General features: G+C 41.8%; 1 protein-coding gene across 2 annotated transcripts in view; it reads right to left on the bottom strand.

Annotated features, from left to right (window-relative positions):
- The window catches only part of EXOC6B (exocyst complex component 6B), a 454956-nt gene that overhangs the window by 115060 nt on the left and 318321 nt on the right, over positions 1–21575 (bottom strand). For both annotated transcript variants that reach the window (XM_074951959.1, XM_074951960.1), the window contains exon 19: positions 5694–5835. In XM_074951959.1, the coding sequence (XP_074808060.1) occupies positions 5694–5835 (142 nt within the window). The remainder of the gene's footprint in view (positions 1–5693; positions 5836–21575) is intronic.

The following is a 21575-nucleotide window of genomic DNA, read 5'->3' as shown; positions in this document are numbered from 1 at the left end:
AACAGAACAGGGAATCATCAAGCGATCCATCCCCTGTCGCTCATTCCCAGCTTCTGGCAAACAGAGGCTAGGGACACCATCCCTGTCCATCCTGGCTAATAGCCATTGATGGACCTATCCTCCATGAATTTATCTCGTTCTTTTTTGAACCCTGTTATGATCTTGGCCTTTGCAACATCCTCTGGCAAGGAGTTCCACAAGTTGACTGTGCGTTGTGTGAAGAAATACTTCCTTTTGTTTGTTTTAAATCTGCTGCCTATTAATTTCATTTGGTGACCCCTAGTTCTTGTGTTCTGAGAAGGAGCAAATAACACTTCCTCGTACCATTTATAAAAGTCTTTTATATCTTCGTACAGAAGGTGCTATAAATGCCACGTAGTAGTAGTATCATTACTAGTAATAACAGGAAAACATTCCCAAGTGACTGGTGACCTTCTGCAAACTGCAGACATGGCACTGGTAAAGCCGAACAAAGAACTTCAAACTCTTCAGCAATTACTACATCTTGGGAAACAGCTTTGCAATTGGAAAAAAAAATCAATGTACTTTTATGGGTAGGTCTGGTTCCTTATAACATTTTCTTCAGTGCTTTGTCCAACCTAATTTTAGAAGTCTGAAGCAATGTGGTTTCCATCACTTCCTTTGAGGGACAATTCACAGGATGACAGCTCTCATGATTCACAGGTTTCTCTCCAATCACTAGCCTAACATGTTTGTTAGAACCTTGCAGCTCAATGCCTGCTTACCTTGCTCAAACCAGAAATCCTGCTGACATATATGGGACTACTCATATGAGTAAGGTGGCAGGATTTGGCCTTTCACGTTTACTTAAATTTATTTAAAGCCCTCAGAATGCTTTCTCTGCCAAGGTTTTTAAATAAATAAAAGGTATATTCAGTGCTTTGAACACTCAAAGCACTATCCAAAAATGCTAAGTACATTGCTTCTCAGGAAGAATTAGTAGTACAGACTGGGAATTCCACGATGACCATGTCTGGGTTTGGTGGTGCAGTGCTTGGCCCTAGACATCTGCCTGATTATTGGTTCAGGGTAGGTGAGGTGATATCTTTTATTGGACTAACTTCTGTTGGAGGAAGAGTCCAGTTTTTGAACTGCACAGAGCTCTTCTCCAGGTCCGGGGAAAGACCTGAAGAACTGCTTCTCTTCTTCTTCCTTCTCCATACCCGAAGATTTTTTTCAGTCTAGTACCTAATCATTATGCAAAGACACACACACTAGGCATTTTTAAAAAAACGTGATCATGGACAAAAACTCGAACAGCTCAAGATCCCATACCACTGAAGCCAAAGGGAGCGATGCGTGCTTTGCATATCTGTAAAAACAGCCTTCAATTAAATACCGAGGGTAATTAAAACGTCAGGTGTAGAGGGCAGGAACAAGGCAAACTGCATCACTATTCGCAAAAAGAAAAGGAGTACTTGTGGCACCTTAGAGACTAACAAATTTGGCTGCTCCTCTGAAACCTGCATCACTACTGGAGATGATAAAACTGAGCTTTACTCCTAACCTGACAAGTAGACAGAATTCTCGCAAACAAATTTATTTTCTCAGTACATTGGCTATCCAGTGATTGATTTTTGTTTGTTTTTTAGCGTTGCATTAAAATCATGACAAGCTGCTCCTCAGAGGAGGATTCAAATTATTCACGCTGTCAGCAAAAGCACCAGACAAACAAATAGGAGCGAGGGCTTTCGGTCTTCGAAAAGGAAGAATGACCTACGTCTGCGTTTACCATTCTCAGTGGCAAACAGCAGGGTTGACAGTGATGAATAGGAAGGTCAGGGCAACAGCATCTGTCTCAATTTTCCTGACTGAGATGGCATCTCAGGCCTTGGTTGGGCGGAGCAGGTCGCCTGCCCCTGCTGCTCAGGTTGGCGGCACCTGCTATGGAATGTCTGAGTGCTCCTGATTTTGTCTCGCAGAACAATTGCCTCCAAATCTCATGGAATTTAAGGAATCGTGCTTTTAAAACCTATATTAAATGTCATCCATTTCCCTGAGTGTCTGGGGGTTTTAAGAGGGGGAAAAAGCTGCCGCTTAGTGACCCATGTTAACGAATGGGAAGAAAATTCGACAGGGTTACGAAGTCCATTTTCAGCCAAGCAAAAGAAAGCGAAACTATTATTAATGATGAACGCTTCCCATTATTTTCAGCAGTGCAGACTGGCCCTCCATGAACCCAGATGTTGACAATTCGGGATTGAAAACAACTTTTTCAGGGCATAACTGTTACTAGACTTCTACACGTGGAACTGTGGCAAAATTCAGATACCGTTCACACTGCTTGGGGCCGGATCCTTCCTCAAGGAGGATTCAAATAAGAATGTCGAGAATTAGGAAAAGGTTAAGGATCAGGCCCTCAGACAGAAGAAACTTAACTGGGTAACCTGCCAGGGAACCTATTTAATCTTGATAGTGAATGTCAATGGTTGCTGATTAATTGAAACAGTCTTAGCAGCATGTGTGTTTAACGGGGACATTTGGACCGTATCAAATAGTACTCACCTGGTCTTAAAGAGAAGTGACATTTCAAGTTCTGATTTCTTTATATGAAGATGTTACCAAATAAAGACTATAACAAACCAGCATGAAATGCAATCAGTATTTTCTCAGGGCCCAGTACTACTCGCACTGAAGTCAATGGCAGTTTTGCCACTGAGTTTAATGGGAGCAGCATTGGACTGACAGAATGTCCCAATTCAGAGGGCTCTGCTGTAATGAGATTGTGCCACAGACCTTTGCCAAGACATGTTCCCAATCCGAACATCAACCTTCTGGCTTTCAGGGTCCCAGGAGAGCCACAGGGGTGGGTATTTTGAAAATGCCACAAGTGAAAATTCTAACCCAAGTTGTGCTTTTTGTTTCTGAATTTAAAAAAAAAACAAACCAACCAAACTTTATCAGCCTATGCAGAGGAAATTTGCATCAAGCAGTGTATCTACTGCAGAAGTGGATCATTTGATATTTTCACAAAAGCCCAGGGATGTAATGACAGACATTACATGGTATGGAGCTGAAAGCTGGCATATAAACGGTGAACTCTGAGGCAGTAATTTTCTCCTAAAAACCATAGTGGCTTTGTTAAAACATCTTTCCACTGCAGTTGCAGAAGATTTGGGATGAGGTTTCTGGTCTTGTGTTTGGATACTCTGACAGAACAATTGCTTGATTTGAGAATACGAAATGTCACAGAAAAATTAGTCCGTACTGTGGAATGGTGACTTTTTGTATATTCGCAAATGATTTGAAAATATCCTTATCTTTTAACTTGGAAAAAATGTCTACTGAGCATGTGCACAGTATTTTACCTCTGCTATGATGGAAACAAAATGGTTCTATGGGTTCTGCACTGCACTGCATTTTACTAACCCCTGCATATCACAGAATCATAGGTACACCGAAATAATGAGTTACTTGGGTAAGGGTTTGGGCCTAATGCAAGGTTTACCCAGTTTTTAGCCAGGCAAACCAAAATGGTCTTTACAGGAAGCTTTCCTGAGTAAGAGTTCAGTAAGGACATCAGGATACCATCTATGGTATGTATAGATTCACACACATTCACTTGGCACCTGGACACTCACATCGTGCCTGATTCACTGACACTGCACTGCATACCAAGAAACCCTAAGCTTGATATAGGGGCAAATTCTACTCTCAGTGTAAATCCTTAACCTTAACTCAATCTGCACAGGTGTCACTGAAGTCAATGGGGTTGCACAGGGCATAATCTGGTCTGGAAAAAGCCCATTACTGTAGGGATGAATCATGAGAAGGAAAGAACAGAGATGGAGCATCACAGCCCACGTTGAATTTGGGGGGGGGCTGGCAGAGAAACCTTAACTTGCTAACTGAACAAACTATACATTGAAATCAGTGGGATACAGTGATTAATTAACCCTGCAATGTCATTTTCACAAAGTCACTTTTTTAGGGTAGAAGTGCATTTTAAGCAAAAGATCTAAGGCTTTTTACAGGATGTGTGCATAATTATGCTGTACACCATCAATATTGCCTAGGTCTAATCCTACCTATTATCCTCACTGCGAAATCAAATCATTGCAGAGAATAATCAGGCAAAGCATCATAATCGCTTAATGAGGAGAATGATTAAACTAATATCCACGCCTGCAAATCCTTGGTGTGTGCTTTATATCACCTACTGCTATATCTCCCAGTACATTTTCTTAAATGTACACAACTTATTCTGAATGCAAATGTCATGGATTTAAACAGGCTAGAAATAAGAAAGACCTATCAGATGGCTAGTCCATCTCCATGCCAGTGCAGGACAAGTCCCTACAGCATATATTCTACTGTTTTGCCTAGTCTTGTTTTAAATACTCCAAGCAATTGGGTTTCCACAGCTTGTCCTTTAGAGAATTTTTTTTACCCTGCCAGGTGGATGCCATTGAACAACAGTGAGATACGGTTATTCAAAGGACAGAATAGGAAAGTAAATGCAAATTGTTAGCCAAATGTATACATACCAGGCATAGCACACACCACATTATTCTTGTAGTATACACAGCACGCGGGCAGTTATGTTCACAAATTATATTATGCCTTTCCCACAATGTTGTTCACTTCCATTTACGCGAAAAGCAATACCCATAACCCTTTGCACAGCTGAAGTCAGCAGTGGCACAGGCAGATACAAAACCCTGTGAAAGGCAAGATGCCTGAATGGATGTACCTCTATGACCTAACTGGTACTTGGAATGCAGTATTTCAAACAGAGATAAGGAAGAAACTGGCTGGTGGTTTCAGTCTTGGGTGACGTGCAGAGTGCTATCTAAACTTGCAAACAACCTTACTATAGATATAGCAAGTTTAAAGGCATATTGTTTGAAGCACACTTTCTGTTTCAGGCGAACTGAACACAGAGGTTTCAGAGTAGCAGCCGTGTTAGTCTGTATTTGCAAAAAGAAAAGGAGGACTTGTGGCACCTTAGAGACTAAAAAATTTATTTGAGCATAAGCTTTCGTGAGCTACAGCTCATTTCATTGGATACATTCGATGAAGTGAGCTGTAGCTCACAAAAGCTTATGCTCAAATAAATTTATTAGTCTCTAAGGTGCCACAAGTCCTCCTGTTCTTTCTGTGAACACAGAGTGAGACTCACTTCCCAGAAGGAACGATAAAGTATGAACTCTCTCTGTTCTGTACTGTACTGCTTTGTCTTTGATAATAACATTTGGCATTTTAGTTATTTGTTCTTACACATTCTTAACAACAAATCACAAGCGTAGTCAAGCAACTGGATATACTTTAGACAATAAAATAGAAAGGGATACTGCGGAAAATGAAGACTGTAAAGGTCAGGCCAAGAAGCGTGTTTGTAATGTGGGGAACCCCAGTACGGAAGTTGCCTCAGTAATATATTTTCAATATATCATCACCCTGATCACATGTTACATCCACTCTCCTCTCCATTTGCTCATCTTTTTTAAATATATGCTCCTGAGAGGTAGGGACTGTGTCTTCCTCTGGGGCTGGAAAGTGCTACCGCAAAACAAACAAACAGAATAAAATTCTGAACTAGAATTAGCTTTGCTTCCTTTCAGTAGATCTTCAAGATGAACCCAACAACCACCACTGTCCTAGCAAAAAGCCCCAGTGCACAATGGCTAAACAAGGTACAACAGGATAAACGGAATGATTTTGTGCCTTACGTTCACACTCCTCTACATCCAGGTTGAACTGCTGTAAGGCCCCCAATGTAAGCTGCCTCACTTCAGCTTCTAGCAGCAGCTGCATCAGTGAAGTGGATAAGTGTTTGCATGCAGACATACATGCAGTCTGAGCCACCTTACCCTGGAAAATAAAAGGGAAATCATTAAGGAAATGATGCATAGAATCCAAATGGGACCAACCCGTTCACTTGTTAAAACAAAAAGTACTGTACATTCCACCCTCCTTAAAGAGTCCCCTCTGGCACTAGGCATTTGTACTGTTCCCAGACATATGAAACCTTATTGTAATGATCCTCATTAAAAGGATTCCTTTTTAATAACTTTAAAGAAGCTACAGCAGAGCTAGATCCTGCATGATAGAAAAGGCCATCTAAGTGCAGCTCAGAGCCCTCAATGCTGAAGACCATTGTGGTTATTGCATTCAGCGCCTCTCTGTATCAGTCATGGATCAGCACTCACGTCGCACTCCCCATCTGTACCCAGCCCGGGCCCAGGCAGCTAATGATCCAACCAGTGGATCAAATTCGATGATGAATCCTAGTCACGTGCCATCTAAGGCACATTGCGCATCCGCTAAGAAGAATACCTAAGCAATGCCCAACAGCTAATGGGTACAAGTTACAGCATAAGCTTATTTTGCACATCATCTTTCATGAAAACTGCATGCTTCAGAGACTTTACTTAGTTCCTAGACCAAAAACAATAGCATTAATTGTATTCATAAGTCCTGCAAACTCAAATCAACAAATGAACCAGTATCTGAAGATATGCAGAGTGGGATTTTCAAAAATGTTTAGTAATGGCCTAACTCCGTTTGTATTAAAACCAACGGGCGTTTTACCATTGACTTCAGTGGGAGCGGAGCTAGGCCTAGTGCTGAATTTCTCCCCAGATAACACATGGAATCTATATTATGGTGCGGTTGTAGCACCGTTCTCAGGCACTGGTTTGGATGAGAAGCAGAGTGGAGGTAAGGCCATGGCCCGCTGCAGGGCGCGCACAGGCCTCCTGTATATAGCTGTAAATGTAAAGTCCATTATAAAGACTGGCTCTAGCAAGCTTAGTGCTCTTCAACCTTCTTCTGATGCTATCTAGGCTCCTTGCAGACACAAGCAAGGAGCGAGCTGAAAGAAATGTCATCGAAGGAACAAGGTAATTGAAATAGCTGTGGTTATCCTGATAGAATCACTCCCCGGGGGGAATCCGAGGCAGTTGGCTGCACCTCCTGTCTTGTCCCACCCTAGGGAATGTGATTATCAACATTCTGCTCCCCTTAAACCATACCTAATTCACCAGTGATTAATTAACTGGTGGTGCCTACAGGCAGGAAAAGTAACTCAGCCATTATTACGTGAGGGCAGCAGTGACTGCTGCTGTGCACTAAAGCAAAGCCAAGTGCTCTGTGCAGACATTTTAAAACCTGTGCGGATAGTAACTTCTTTAGCTCCAGCATGAGAAACATAAATGACAGCAAGTACAAGTGGCCATGACCGCTCCGATAAAGGTGATATCCTGTCTATACTTATAGGCATCAGGATTTTCTCACAGTACTTAGGAATTATTCCTCTTGTACATATACACAATTTAAACTCAAAAACATAAAACGTGACCCATTTCCTGGGTTTTCAGTTTAGCCACAGCCACAAACCAACCCCCCCCCCCAGTTTCAGGGCTATCTGCATGGGGAAATTTACTGGTATAATTATACCAGCAGAGCTGGGCCAGCGTAAGTCCCCACGTGGATGCTCTCTTTCGGGATTCAGGATGCCTTTTTTGGTTCCACTTAAACCATTTCCAGAGACACAAACTAAACTGAAAAGTTTCAGAGTAGCAGCCATGTTAGTCTGTATTCGCAAAAGAAAAGGAGGACTTGTGGCACCTTAGAGACTAAAATTTATTTGAGCATAAGCTTTCGTGAGCTACAGCTCACTTCATCGGATGCATTCAGTGAGTGATCACTCTCGTTACAGTGTGTATGTTAACACCCATTGTTTCATGTTCTCTATGTATATAAATCTCCCCACTGTATTTTCCACTGAATGCATCCGATGAAGTGAGCTGTAGCTCACGAAAGCTTATGCTCAAATAAATTTGTTAGTCTCTAAGGTGCCACAAGTCCTCCTTTTCTTTAAACTGAAAAGGGAACTCTAGATCCTGAAAAAGAGATGTCCACATGGGGAGAGATACTGCTATAGCTAGCTTTACTGGTATCATTGCTTAAAGCACAGTATAATTATATTTCAGAGTAGCAGCCGTGTTAGTCTGTATTCGCAAAAAGAAAAGGAGGACTTGTGGCACCTTAGAGACTAACCAATTTATTTGAGCATAAGCTTTCATGAGCGTGAGCTGTAGCTCACGAAAGCTCATGCTCAAATAAAGTGATTAGTCTCTAAGGTGCCACAAGTACTCCTTTTCTTTTTATAATTATATTGGTATAGCTATACCAGTAAACTTGCAGAGAAAAGCCCTAAATCTCTAGTCCTGTTTCGTGGTGGAGTAAAGGAGGATTCAATAAGAAACAGGATCAGAGTTTTAGGGCTTTTATACACATGGAAATTTACCAGTAAAATGGCTTATAGTATAGTATAAATATACTGGTACTGTGACGTACATAAACTTCCTCATGTAGAAAAGCCCAAAAACTCTGATCTGGTTTCTTATTGAATCCTCTTTCACGCCACTAGCCACACCACATATACTGTCCCCCACATAACCTTCAGCTCCCCTGTGCCTGTTCCAACATTTGTAAAATAGGAATGACGCTTATCTTTTGTAGTAAGGCAATCTGAAAATTATGGATGAAAAGACCCATATAAAAGCTAAGTACGACTATTTGTGCAACAGGATTTAGGGACAATCATACTGAGTGTTTCGTTGCACTTCTTTTTACCACTCAGTTTAATAGTTTGTGAAAGTTGTAAGGTAACTTTTTTACCAACTACTTAAACCTCTTGAGATTTGTTAGCATATTATTAAAAACTTAAATTGCTATTAGCTTCAGCTGCTACAGGAACTAAAGAGAAAATTCTTATTAAATCTTTAAGTATTATTTCTAACACGCACTTGCTTTCGGCCTTAACAAATATATTTCATGCTTGAAGAACAGCTGAGATCTCAACACAGGGAAGATCGTGCCAGGTACAACTGCCCGGAAAGGTCAGATAGGCAACACTGGCAGTAAAATGATTTGAGTTAATCATATACAGTGGTGGTATAGCAGTGCTGCTCCCAGGATTTCAGAGAGACCAGGTGGGTGGGGGAATATCTTTTATTGGACCAACTTCTGCTGGTGAGAGATATAAGCTTTCAACCTCTTCTTCAGGTCTGCGAAATGTACTCAGAGGGTCACAGCTAAATACAAGCAGGAACAGATTGCTTAGCATAAGTGAGCTGTAGCTCACGAAAGCTTATGCTCAAATAAATTGTTAGTCTCTAAGGTGCCACAAGTCCTCCTTTTCTTAGCACAAGTAGTTAGCACCTATTTTAAGGGACCATTCAAGGTGTAGGGGCCAGTTAACACCCCCCTGCAGTGCAAAATATGGACAAAGCCAAGCACGAACAATTGAGAATGTAAGGAGCCAGGGATACAAAAGGGAGGAACCAGAACTACTGGTTGTGCAGGAAGTAAACCAGATATTATGGGGATAAGAGAAACATGGTGGGATAGTAGTCATGACTAGAATACAGGCACTGAAGGATGTGTGTTCAGGAAAGACAGAAATAAACGTAAATGTCGTGGAGCAGCACTATATATTAATGACGAGGTAGACTGTAAAGAAATTCTGAGTAGCAGCTATGTTAGTCTGTATTCGCAAAAAGAAAAGGAGGACTTGTGGCACCTTAGAGACTAACCAATTTATTTGAGCATAAGCTTTCGTGAGCTACAGCTTACTTCATCGGATGCATAAAGAAATCTGTTGGCATAAAGTGGAAAATGCAGTGAGGAGAGTGGGGTGGGGGGAGAGAAAACCTTTTGAAGTGATGAACACCCATTTTTTCATGATCTGTGTGTATAAAACATCCTCACTGCATTTTCCACTTTATGCACCCGATGAAGTGAGCTGTAGCTCACGAAAGCTCATGCTCAAATAAATTGGTTAGTCTCTAAGGTGCCACAAGTCCTCCTTTTCTTTTTGTAAAGAAATTAGAAGTGAGGAAATGGATCAAATGGAATCTGTGGTCAAAATCACTGAGGAAAAAAGGGTAACAGAAGCTGCACTGAGATAGTGCTTGGGGTGTCCTACAGACCCCCAAGATTCAATTTCAATATGGACAGAGAAACCTCTTAAATATTTTTTAATGAAATAAATGCTACTGGGAATTGTGTGATTATGGGAGACTTTAATTTCCTAGATACAGATTGGAGGACAAGTCCTACTAATAAGAGTAGGGCCCAGATATTCCCGGATGTGAGAGCCACCAGATCAACACCAATAGTCACCAGATCAATGGCAGGATTTTTAATGAATCTATAAACTCAGGGGTTGTACCCTGTGACTGGAGAATTGAAAATATAGTACCTATATTTAAGAAAAAAAATGATCCAGGAAACTACAGGGCCGTAAATTTTACCTCAATTGTATGCAAAGTCTGAGAACAAGTTTTGAAATGGAGCGTAATTAAAGGCATAGAGGTATCTAATATGGTGTTACAAAAGGTAGATCATGCCAGACCAACCTGATTTCTTACTTTGAAAAGATATCTAATTTTCTAGACAAAGGAAATGCAGTAGATCTAATCTACCTGGATTTCAGTAAAGTATCTGATATAGTTCCACATGGGAAATGAGTTAAATTGGAGAAGATTGGGATCGATATGAGAATTGAAAAGGGGAAAAGGAATTGGGTAAAGCAGAGACTACAATGGGTCATGCTGAAAGGTGAACTGTCAGACTGGAGGGAGGTGGACCAGAAGAGCAGCCACACTAGGTCAAGACCCATGGTCCATCTAATCCAGTATCTGGTTTTCAGGCAGTGGCCAATGCCAGGTGCTTCAGAGGAAATGAACAAAACAGGGCAAATATTGAGTGACCCATCCCCGGCTGTCCACTCCTAGCTGTTGATAGTTAGAGGATAGGGTCACCAAGCGCATGAGGTTGTATCCCTGACCATCTTGCATTGATGGACCTACTCTCCATGAAAGTTCCTCAAAGGTCAGTCTTGGGACCAATCTTATTTAACATTTTCATTAAATGACTGTGGCACAAAAAATGGGAATGTGCTAATAAAATCTGACGACGACACAAAGTTGGGGGTATTTCCAATAGAGAGGAGGACTCGAATATACAATACCTGGATGACCATGAAAACTGGAGTAATAGAAATGGGATGAAATTTAATAGTGCAAAGGACAAGATCATGGCACTTAGGGGCTACCAACAAGAATTTTTGCTCTAAGCTGGGGACTCATCAAGTGGAAGTGACAGATGAGGAGAAAGACCTGGGGTGTACTGGTTAATCACAGGATGACTATGAGCCATCAATGTGATGCAGCCACAAAAAAGGCCAATGCAATCCTAGTGAGCATCAAGCAACACATTACCAGGAGAGATTGGGAAGTGTTAGTACCATCATACAAGGCACTGGTGAGACCTCATCTGGAATACTGCGTGCAATTCTGGTCTCCCAGAAAGATGAATCCAAACTGGAACAGCTGCAGAGAAGGGCTAGTAGGATGATCAGGAATGGAGAACCTACCTCATGAAAGGAGACTTAGGAGCTCAGCTTATTTAGCCTAACAAAACAAAGTCTGAGGGGAGATAAGACTGCTCTCTACAAATACATAAGAAGGATAAACACCAGGAAGAGAAAGTAGTTATTTAAGTTAATGGCCAATGCTGGCACTAGAACAAATGGACTTAAACTGGCTGTCAATAAGTTTAGGCTTGAAATTAGATGAAGGTTTCTAAACGTCAGAGGCGTGAAGTTCCAGAACAGCCTTCCAAGGGGATGAGTAGGGGGCAAAACACCTAACTCGTTTCATGACTGAGTGATACATTTATGGAGGGGATGGTATGAGGAGGTTGCCTGCAATGGCATATGCCCCATCCACAACTGCTATTAGCAAATATCTCCAACGGTCTGAGATGGGATGCTGGATGCAGAGAATTATTTCCCAGGAGTCTGGCTGGTGGGTCTCATCCACACATTCAGGGTCTAACTAATTGCTATATTTGGGGTTGGAAGTAATTTTCTCCTAGTTCAGATAGGCAGAGACCCTGGGGTTTTTTCATCTTTCTCTGCAGGGCAGAACATGTGTCACTTGCTGGTTTGAATTAGAGTAAATACAGGATTCTCTGTAACTTGAAGTCTTTAAATCAAGATTTGAGGACTTCAGTAACTCAGTCAGAACTATAAGTCTGGTTTTCTAAACCTTTTATCATTTTTGTTGCTCTCCTCTGAACTCTCCAATTTGTCCACAACTTTCTTGACGTGTGGCACTCAGAACTGGACACAGTACTCCAATTGAAGTCTCACCAGTGCTGAGCAGAGCAGGACAATTACTTCCCATGTTATTATACCCTAAATATTAGCTTTTTTTGTAACTGTATCACATTGTTGATTCATTAAATTTGCAACCCCTCCCAGCTTTGTGGCGTCCACAAATGTTATTTGCATACACTCCACTCCTTTATCGAAGTCATCAATGAAAATATTGAATAGTTTTGGACGCAGGACAGACCCGCAGAACCCCACTAGATACATCCCCCCAGGTTTGACAGCAAAGCACTGATAACTACTCTTTGAGTATGGTCTTTCAATCAGTTTTGCACCTATTTGACAGTAATTTCATCCAGACTACCATTTCCTAGTTTGCTTATGAGAATGTCATGTGGGACTGTATCAAAAACCTTACTAAAATCAAGACATATCACAACTATGCAACTACAGCTTTCCCTCTTATCCATCAGGCCAGTAACACTGTCAAAGAAGGAAACTAAAATGGTTTAGCAAGAAATGTCCTTGACAAATCCATGTTGGCTGTTACTTATCACTCATCTTCTAGGTGCTTACAAACTAATGGTTTAATAATTTGTTCAACTAATTGTTTAATAATTTGACAAGATGTGAATAAGCCATCTTGTTCAGAGTGGCAGGCACTATTTTCAACTTTTTTTCAATATAATCAGAGCTAAAACATTAAAATATTGAACACTATAATTTACAATGCTGTTCTCCTTTTGAAAAGTGGCTATCGTGTATGTAAAACTGGCAACTTCTTCAACCAACAGATATGTTCTTCATGGGCATTTTCATGCATAGCTGCTTACATTTTCCTTAACAAAAAAACCCAAACACAAAGTTCTTCTAGTCAACACGGCTATGAGAGCGAGCTTGACTCTTCTTTGTCAAATGCATTAGCCAAATCATGACCGGGGTACACCTCTACAACCCCACTGATGTCAATAGAGCTGCAGTGGTGTAACTGACAATATAATTTACCTTGCAGAATCCCAAAAGATGAAAACAGCCATGATGTGGGAGCAAGATAGAATCACAGAATCATAGAACCATAGGGTTAAAAGGGACCACAAGGGGTCATCTAGTCTAACCCCCTGCCAGAATACAGGATTTGTTGTGTCTAAAGACACAACAAGACAGATGGCTATCCAGCCTCCTCTTGAAAACCTCCAATGAAAGAGCTTCCACAATCCTCCATGGCAGTCTGTTCCATTCTCCTACTGTTCTTACAGTTAAGGAAGTTTTTCCTGAGATTTAATCTAAATGTGGTATGCTGTAGTTTGAACCCATTGCCTTGTCTTACCTTCTGTGGCAAGAGATAACAATTTTTCTCCATCTTTTTTATGGCAGCCTTTCAAGTATTTGAAGACCGTTATCACGTCCCCCACCTTAATCTCCTCTTTCCCAAACTAAACAAACCCAGGCCCTTCAGCCTTTGTTCTCAGCTACTCTTCAACTCCCATGATATGAAAGGGGTTTGTTCTTTCAATAAGAAAACCAGGGATCTGTTTTTCAGAGTTTGAATTCCGGCTGCTTCTGAAGAATTATGATGGAAATTATGAAGGAAAATAATGGTAAGGAAATGGACTGATAGAGGCTGAAGAAAAAGTAAACTTTAACATAAATTTAAGGAGGGGTTGAAAAACCAAGCTTTCCCTATAGAATATGATCAAGGACAGGCAGGTCTTTGGGACCTGGATCCCATTCATCTGGCTGAAATACCAGCTAACAGGAAAACTACCACCAGAATAGAGAAAAATACTATAAGCAATCCACCTGAGCCTTTTAAAAAAGGGAGCACTGAGAACCTTCCTTGAGGCTTGACTAAGATCCTATGGCTGAGAAGGACATTGCACCAGAAGATAGATGTGGATATGGTGTTTTAATGGGCAAACAGATTCCCCACCCACTAAAGGGGAATGCTAACTGCTAAGCAGACTTCCAAAGATGCTACCTTCTACAGACCAAAGCAACAAGGTGGGGCAAGTAAGTTTCCTTTCCCTGCACATTTATCATACCCCACAGTCTCAATCTAATGCATTTTTTCTTTAGGTGCTTTCTTTCATAATCTTAAACCAGTTTTGCTTGCCTGGTTTTTTCTCAGGTTTTCCAGCTACTTTTCAACTCCCAGTGGCAAAACTTCCACTAATTCTAATGGGAGCTGGATTGTTTTTTAGGGTTTTTTGTATCAATTGAAGATCCATTGCCACTCTACATTTCAAACCTTCTCTGGCTAAGAAAAGCTAGACGAAGCTCTCTCTTTACAGCCTGTCAAGTCACTCCTTTGGCCACAGGAGTCCTAGAGAAGTGATATGGGGTGACCTCAGTCCCATTGCTGCCCCATAGTATTCTGTTCAGATTCTTTTATAGCCTTTATCACCACGGTAGTTGAATGCCTGCCAGAAATGCCATATACAACTTGACTAATATCTGTTATATGGCTTGTTTCTTCTCCCTTCCACTCTCTATGAGGAAACTGTGTGGATATTTTAAAAAAAACCTATATTATATATACCCTGTGCTATTAACAAAAGGCAGACCAAAGAAGTGCACATCTTGCACTTGGACTGGACAGTAGTGAGATTGGTGGTGGTTCCAGATCCTGTGGTCCTTCATTCCAGAGAGTTGGACCAACACCTTAGAAAGCTGTCCTTGCACAGACAAGTTTTACCTTTGCGGTAGTCAGTTCCACTGAGCTTGAGGAGTAGAGCTGTCTATTCTCCTCATCCTGGAGCTTCAGGTGACTTTTTAAGATGTCCTTGGGCCAGAGCATGCCTGAAGATAAGACCTAATGCCTTCAGTTTGGCACTATATCTCTGAGAAGCTAGCATGGAGTGGAATATAGCTCTAATACACTTGCATAGGCCTGTGTTGCTGAGGAACTATGCTGCCATGTTCTGCAGTAGCTAGAATTCCTCAAAGGCTGATGGTTTCATGCCCAGGCAGATAACATTGCTGTCGTATAGCTGAGAAGTGACAAAGGCATGTATTACTGTGTATGATGGAGTATTTCAGTAAATCTCAGTATGATCGAGAATAAGCCAAAGAAACAAAATCTGACCTTGTGAGGTCAATGTGCAGACCTAATTAATTTTTTTAAATAGTGTTATCTATGTATACAAACTATTTTACAACTATGACGTTTCCGTTAATCCATACAAACTAATATTTAGCTTGTGCTTAAATTGCAGAACTCACAAATTAAGCAGGTTTAGGATGCTAAAGGAAATGGTATCAACAATTCAATAGGTATCACTCTACCTTGTGATTCAGAATTGAACCAATGCCCCAGCACAATAATGAGTTCTGTGCTGCTGGAGAAGCACATTTCAAATAAGATAAAATGGATGTCGTGACAACTTATGGTCATTCAAGACCTTGTGACACTTTTTCTCCTACCTGGATACCTCCATCATTTTCAGTTGTATGCAATATTTTGCCTCATTTCCTGCCCTAAACTAGTTTGTAGTATTGCTATACAGTGTTCAAAAGCTGCTTTGCTTGACTCCACAGACAGCTGAAGTTCTTCTATATAAAAGTTCTCCAAATTTGTGGGTGTAATTTTTAGGTACAATTTTAGATGACTGGACAATGAAATAATCTAAGCATTATCATCATCAATCAACGTTTAACAGCTGCAGGAGCAAGAACATTAAATATATACTTGTATGTTTTAATAAAAACCGGGACATACTTACAGAACAGCTAGTTTTTATGGCAGCTTTCCAAAATTCTACTCACCTTCCCAAATGGGGAGAGAACTTGGTTTTTGTGGATGGTTGAGCAAAATAGCATGAGTTATTTTCATCACTGTAGTAAGGACAGGCAAGTAGATTTTAATGCCTATGCTAGTAAGTTTTCCTGACAGTTTTAGAAGAATCTGTTTTTAAAATTAATCAATATAATCTTAATATATCTTGCAAGCGACCACCATTGTTGGGTTTCATTCATTTTCTGCAGTGGGGATTTTCCTTCTGGTCAGATGCTGGTCTACCCATTATAGAGAAAATACACTATGTGTCTCCTATTGTTTATTGCGGTTCCCAGTGCCATGAGTATTCATTACTCACCTCAAAACAAACAGCTTTATTAAAATTAACATGAAACATGGGAACTTATGTCAGGTAGAGCTAAAGGCTTTTACATTTTATCATGTATTTGTACCATTTTGACACATTCAGTGATTTAAAGATCACTTGTGCCAATTTCTCATTTCCAAACATAGTGGTAATCACAAAACTATTTCATTGCTATTTTTCTTCATTATTGAGAACAGTCACTTGGGTTTTATTATGCACTGGCAACTCAGGTATATTTGTTCACAATTTCATTCTAGCTTTAAATGACAGATATAAACAAAGCTGTCAGAAAGGACAGACAGCGGTAAGTTGTGCGTTGGGGCCAACATTTTGAAACATGAGATCATTTAAAAAATGTAATGTGCTCTCTTCTTCTGTTTTACAAGGAAATCGGGTGTTAAGAGCATTATTCTTTAATGGGAAATACAAATAATAATTTGTATCTGTCAGGCCAGATCCAACTGCCATTGAAGTCAGTGGGGCAAGACTGAACCCTTACAGAACTTTCCACCTGTAATTTTCAAAGTTCTTTACAGAGGAGGGGAAGAGCGGTCATCTACATTTTACACATGGTGTAACTGAAGCACACAGAAGTTGAGAGACTTGCCCAAAGCTACATAGTGAGAGTCGCAGGCAGAGCTGGGAACAGAACCTAGGTGTCGTGAATCCCAGAACCATTTTAAGTCCATTAGATGACAAGTGCTCTTCTGTTCTGGATGCAATGAAAGATAACATTCTAATGTCTGAAAGACAGTTTTGAAGTTTTCTTTCTCTATGTAGACTGAAGGTGGTGATGTGAACTGCTCTGGGACATTCATCAGGTATTTTGCCATGAAGCTCATCTTGTCAGCTATACCATAGCCATACCACCGTCTACTGTTATCCTATCACCTATGGTTCTTTTGGAAGCACGTTGGTGGCCGTTCAGTATGTGGTGCTCTTCTTTGTGAGTAGGCATTGAATCTACTCTCTAAGTGTTGCGAGAGGCCTGGAACCGAAATGACTTGCAGCCATCTTCTGTATGGACTTAGCATAACCCACAGCCATTTTGTATATTCAGCCACCATACGTTGGAAATAAAAACTACAGTCGGGAAAATTCGGTCTTGGCTTAGGTAGATAGACAATACCAGTTGCAGCATTACTAAGAGGGACAGATACAGTAAAGTCATAGATTCATGAAAATGGAAGGGAGCACTGGAATGGGTTACCTAGGGAGGTGATGGAATCTCCTTCCTTAGAGGTTTTTAAGGTCAGGCTTGACAAAGCTCTGGTTGGGATGATTTAGTTGGGGATTGGTCCTGCTTTGAGCAGGGGGTTGGACTAGATGATGACCTCCTGAGGTCCCTTCTGACCCTGATATTCTATGATTCTAAGGGAGTATGGACAAGCTAACCTTGAGTTTCTGCAAGTTTCTTACTGGATGTCTGAGTTTCTTGTTAAAAGTTGCTTTTGCTGATAAGTAGAAACTATGAAGGTTTGCTATTGGTAGAGAAATTGTTTTATCCCATTAGGGGTTATGATTGGCTAGATTTATTGCATAGTCATGTCTTAAGTATAGGGGTTCTCACAACAAATTTTTTGGTGGCCTTAGACTGTGGCCACTAACTCTTGCTGGTGGACACTGACAATTTTTCCTAAAATACTTAATTAACTTTAGGAAAAACAAATAAATATGCACATATCCATGTCCAAATCATTGTAATTGATTTCTGTAGGTTTTTTTTTGCGACCTCAGTAATAAAAATAACGGACAGTTGTCTCTATTCTTTACTGGACCGAAACAGAACAGAAACACAAAGAAGGTGCTTTGCATGTTCTGCTTTTTTGGTTGATTTTTTGTAAAGACTTGCTAGCTAGTAAGTCTGCTGCTGTGAAAAGTGAGATTTGTTAATATCATTTTTCACAGCTGACTTACTCAGCCCCAGCAAGCTGGGCAACAAATTAAGCCCTAGATGGGGAGGTGGATAGGGAGGCGGGGGGACCAGGGGCGATCGGGGGGCTGGAGGCAGCAGTGGGGCTTGGGGTGATGGGGGGTGGGGGTGAGCCCAGAGCTGGAGCCTGGGGTCCCGCTGCACGAAGGAGGCAGCAGGGGCCAGGGGTGATGTGCAGGGGGTGAGTCCAGGACTGGATCACTGGGCCAGAGCCCAAAGCCCTGTGCCTGGGGGAGGGAAGGGGGGGAGGCAGAGACCGCTGCCGCCCAGCCAGAGCCTGCCACCTGCTATGCCAGGGCTGAAGCCCGAGCAGCACAATCCCTGGGAAGGTGGGGAACTCACTCTGGTCACCTGCTTCTACAGTGTTTGTGGCTCCAGAAGGGGGCATGCACCAGCGCCTGCTGGTGGCCCGGGGGGGGGGGCACTGCTTTGCCCCTCCCCACCACCACCCAGGAGGCTGTGGCCACAGGAAAAGCCCCTGGTGGCTGCATTTGAGAAACACTGGAAGAAGGACTCTCATTTTAACTATAATAATGAGGTTCAGAAGAGAAGCTTGTTGGAACCTAACTCCAGGACACAGCTCATGATCAAAGCTGCCAGAACGCTTATACCCTGCACGACCATACCGTGCAGCAGCCGGAGCCCCATCGGGAGATGGCCATCGGCTTTATTGGGAGTGGTGAGCGTTAGATGCTTGGAGTGTGTATTCTGTTGATTAATTGATAATAAACTTACATGAAGGATATTTACTGTGTAAAGGCTTTTCCACTGGGAAAAGGTCCCATTAACCTGTCGAGGGTCACTGCACCCAGATGGGGGAGGAAAGGACTCTAAACTTGTGTGGCTAACACAAGCTGGCACTAACGGGCACTTGTGGTGCCGATATCTTTCACTTAAGATGTAAAAATAAAAAATCTTTGCCACTCCTGGACGAAGATCCTACCACACTTTTCACAAGAGGACTGTCCTGATATTAAAACTTAGTAACCTAAGTTCCAATTCCAGCAACTGGACACACTACGGGCAAAATCAAGGGAATAAAACTAGCAAATACTATGAAAGTGTGAGGAAACCGAGAAATCCCCTTTAGAGAATTCTTGGCTGTCTTTTGAATAGTATTGGCTAGGAATACCCACCCATATGTGTCTAAAAATCATACAAGCAAACTGAATTGGGAAGGAGCATGAATGGCTTATAGGTATTTATGACAATTGCTGTCAACATGCCTACCATGTTGTTCATGTTCTTTTGGCCAGCAGGGCTTACATAATGAAGAGTGCGTGACATGATGTTGCTCGGAGGCAAAAGAGCAAAATCTTGTGCTCAGGTATCTAGTCAATAAGCAGAGGGGAAGGAATTAAGGAGGGAAAGGTAATTTTTATTACTACGGCTTGATAGCACAACAGCTTCTTTACTGAACCTTCAAACAAAGATTTTTTGCTGCCCCAAGGGATTTCCTAGCACCATTTCATTTCACAGACACTAACCGGAATCCGAAGAAGAAATACATACAATAGTCACTTCCAGAAAATTCTCCCTGGCCGCTCGCTTTTCATGCAGGGGATGCTTGGGGTCAAACACACTGCTGGTGTCAGCAGGCACAACCCCACTGAACGCAGTGGAACTACCTCCCTAGCCAAGAATAAGGCCTTTGGTTTCCACAACCCTGACATCTAAAGATGTTTAATCATTTAAACAAGATTAAACTCCCCATGTAAGAGAGAGCTCAGAGTCTTAATAGGATTTTAAAACACATACGAAGTCAGGTAATTCAGATCCAACATTTTTTGGCTTTGTAAAAATGTAACTATAGATGTTTTCTAAATAAAAAATATCAATTAGCCCAGTTATAAACAACCTCAGCTTTAGCTGCTGTTGGACCAAAGATTCCATCTCTCCTCCTCTTCCTCCTCCCTTTCACCCTGGGTAGGAGGCAACTATTGAGCTTTAGGGATGTAGGAATCACCACACTGGATTAGAGCAGTGCCCAGTTTTCTCCAGTATCCTGTCTCTGACAGTGGCCAGTATCAGCATCAGAGGAAGGTACAAGAAAACCTTGCAGTTACGGGATAACCTGAGCACAATGAACATTTTTTTCCTCACCCCAAATTAGTTGGACACTGATTAATTATGCCCTGAAGTATAGAGGTTAATATCCCTTCCAAACTTCTTGGGTTTCTTAAAATCTTATTATAAATCTAAAAATTCCTCTTAGCCACATATAAGCCCAAAGTAAATGATACAGGATGCTCACGTTTGTGTTTGGAATGCATTCAGTTTAACGTTGTTGGGCATTAACGGACTCAACGGATAGTGATCAATGGCTCCATGTCTAGTTGGCAGCCGGTATCAAGCAGAGTGCCCCAAGGGTCGGTCCTCGGGCCGGTTTTGTTCAATATCTTCATTAATGATCTGGAGGATGGTGTGGATTGCACCCTCAGTAAGTTTGCACATGACACTAAACTTGGAAGAGAGGTAGATACGCTGGAGGGTAGGGATAGGATACAGAGGGACCTAGACAAATTGGAGGATTGGGCCAAAAGAAATCTGATGAGGGTCAACAAGGCCAAGTGCAGAGTCCTGCACTTAGGACGGAAGAATCCCATGCACCGCTACAGACTTGGGACCGAATGGCTAGGCAGCAGTTCTGCAGAAAAGGACCTAGGGGTTACAGTGGAGGAGAAGCTGGATATGAGTCAACAGCGTGCCCTTGTTGCCAAGGCGGCCAATGGCATTTTGGGATGTATAGGTAGGGGCATTGCCAGCAGATGGAGGGACGTGATCGTTCCCCTCTATTCGACATTGGTGAGGCCTCATCTGGAGTACTGTGTCCAGTTTTGGGCCCCACACTACAAGAAGGATGTGGAGAAATTGGAGAGAGTCCAGCGAAGGGCAACAAAAATGATTAGGGGACTGGAACACATGACTTATGAGGAGAGGCTGAGGGAACTGGGATTGTTTAGTCTACAGAAGAGAAGAATGAGGGGGGATTTGATAGCAGCTTTCTACTACCTGAAAGGGGGTTCTAAAGAGGATGGATCTAGTCTGTTCTCAGTGGTAGCAGATGACAGAACAAGGAGTAATGGTCTCAAGTTGCAGTGGGGGAGGTTTAGGTTGGATATTAGGAAAAACTTTTTCACTAGGACGGCGGTGAAACACTGGAATGTGTTAACTAGGGAGGTGGTGGAATCTCCTTCCTTAGAAGTTTTTAAGGTCAGGCTTGACAAAGCCCTGGCTGGGATGATTTAGTTGGGGACTGGTCCTGCTTTGAGCACGGGGTTGGATTAGATGACCTCCTGAGGTCCCTTCCAACCCTGGTATTCTATGATTCGCTGCACTAAATGTGTCTTTACCCTAGAAACTTCTGATGCTGTTTTTCTGTATCTAT

The sequence above is a fragment of the Natator depressus genome, chromosome 4 (assembly GCF_965152275.1).
Source record: "Natator depressus isolate rNatDep1 chromosome 4, rNatDep2.hap1, whole genome shotgun sequence".
Taxonomy (NCBI): Eukaryota; Metazoa; Chordata; order Testudines; family Cheloniidae; genus Natator; species Natator depressus.
This window is presented reverse-complemented; position numbering and strand designations above follow the sequence as displayed.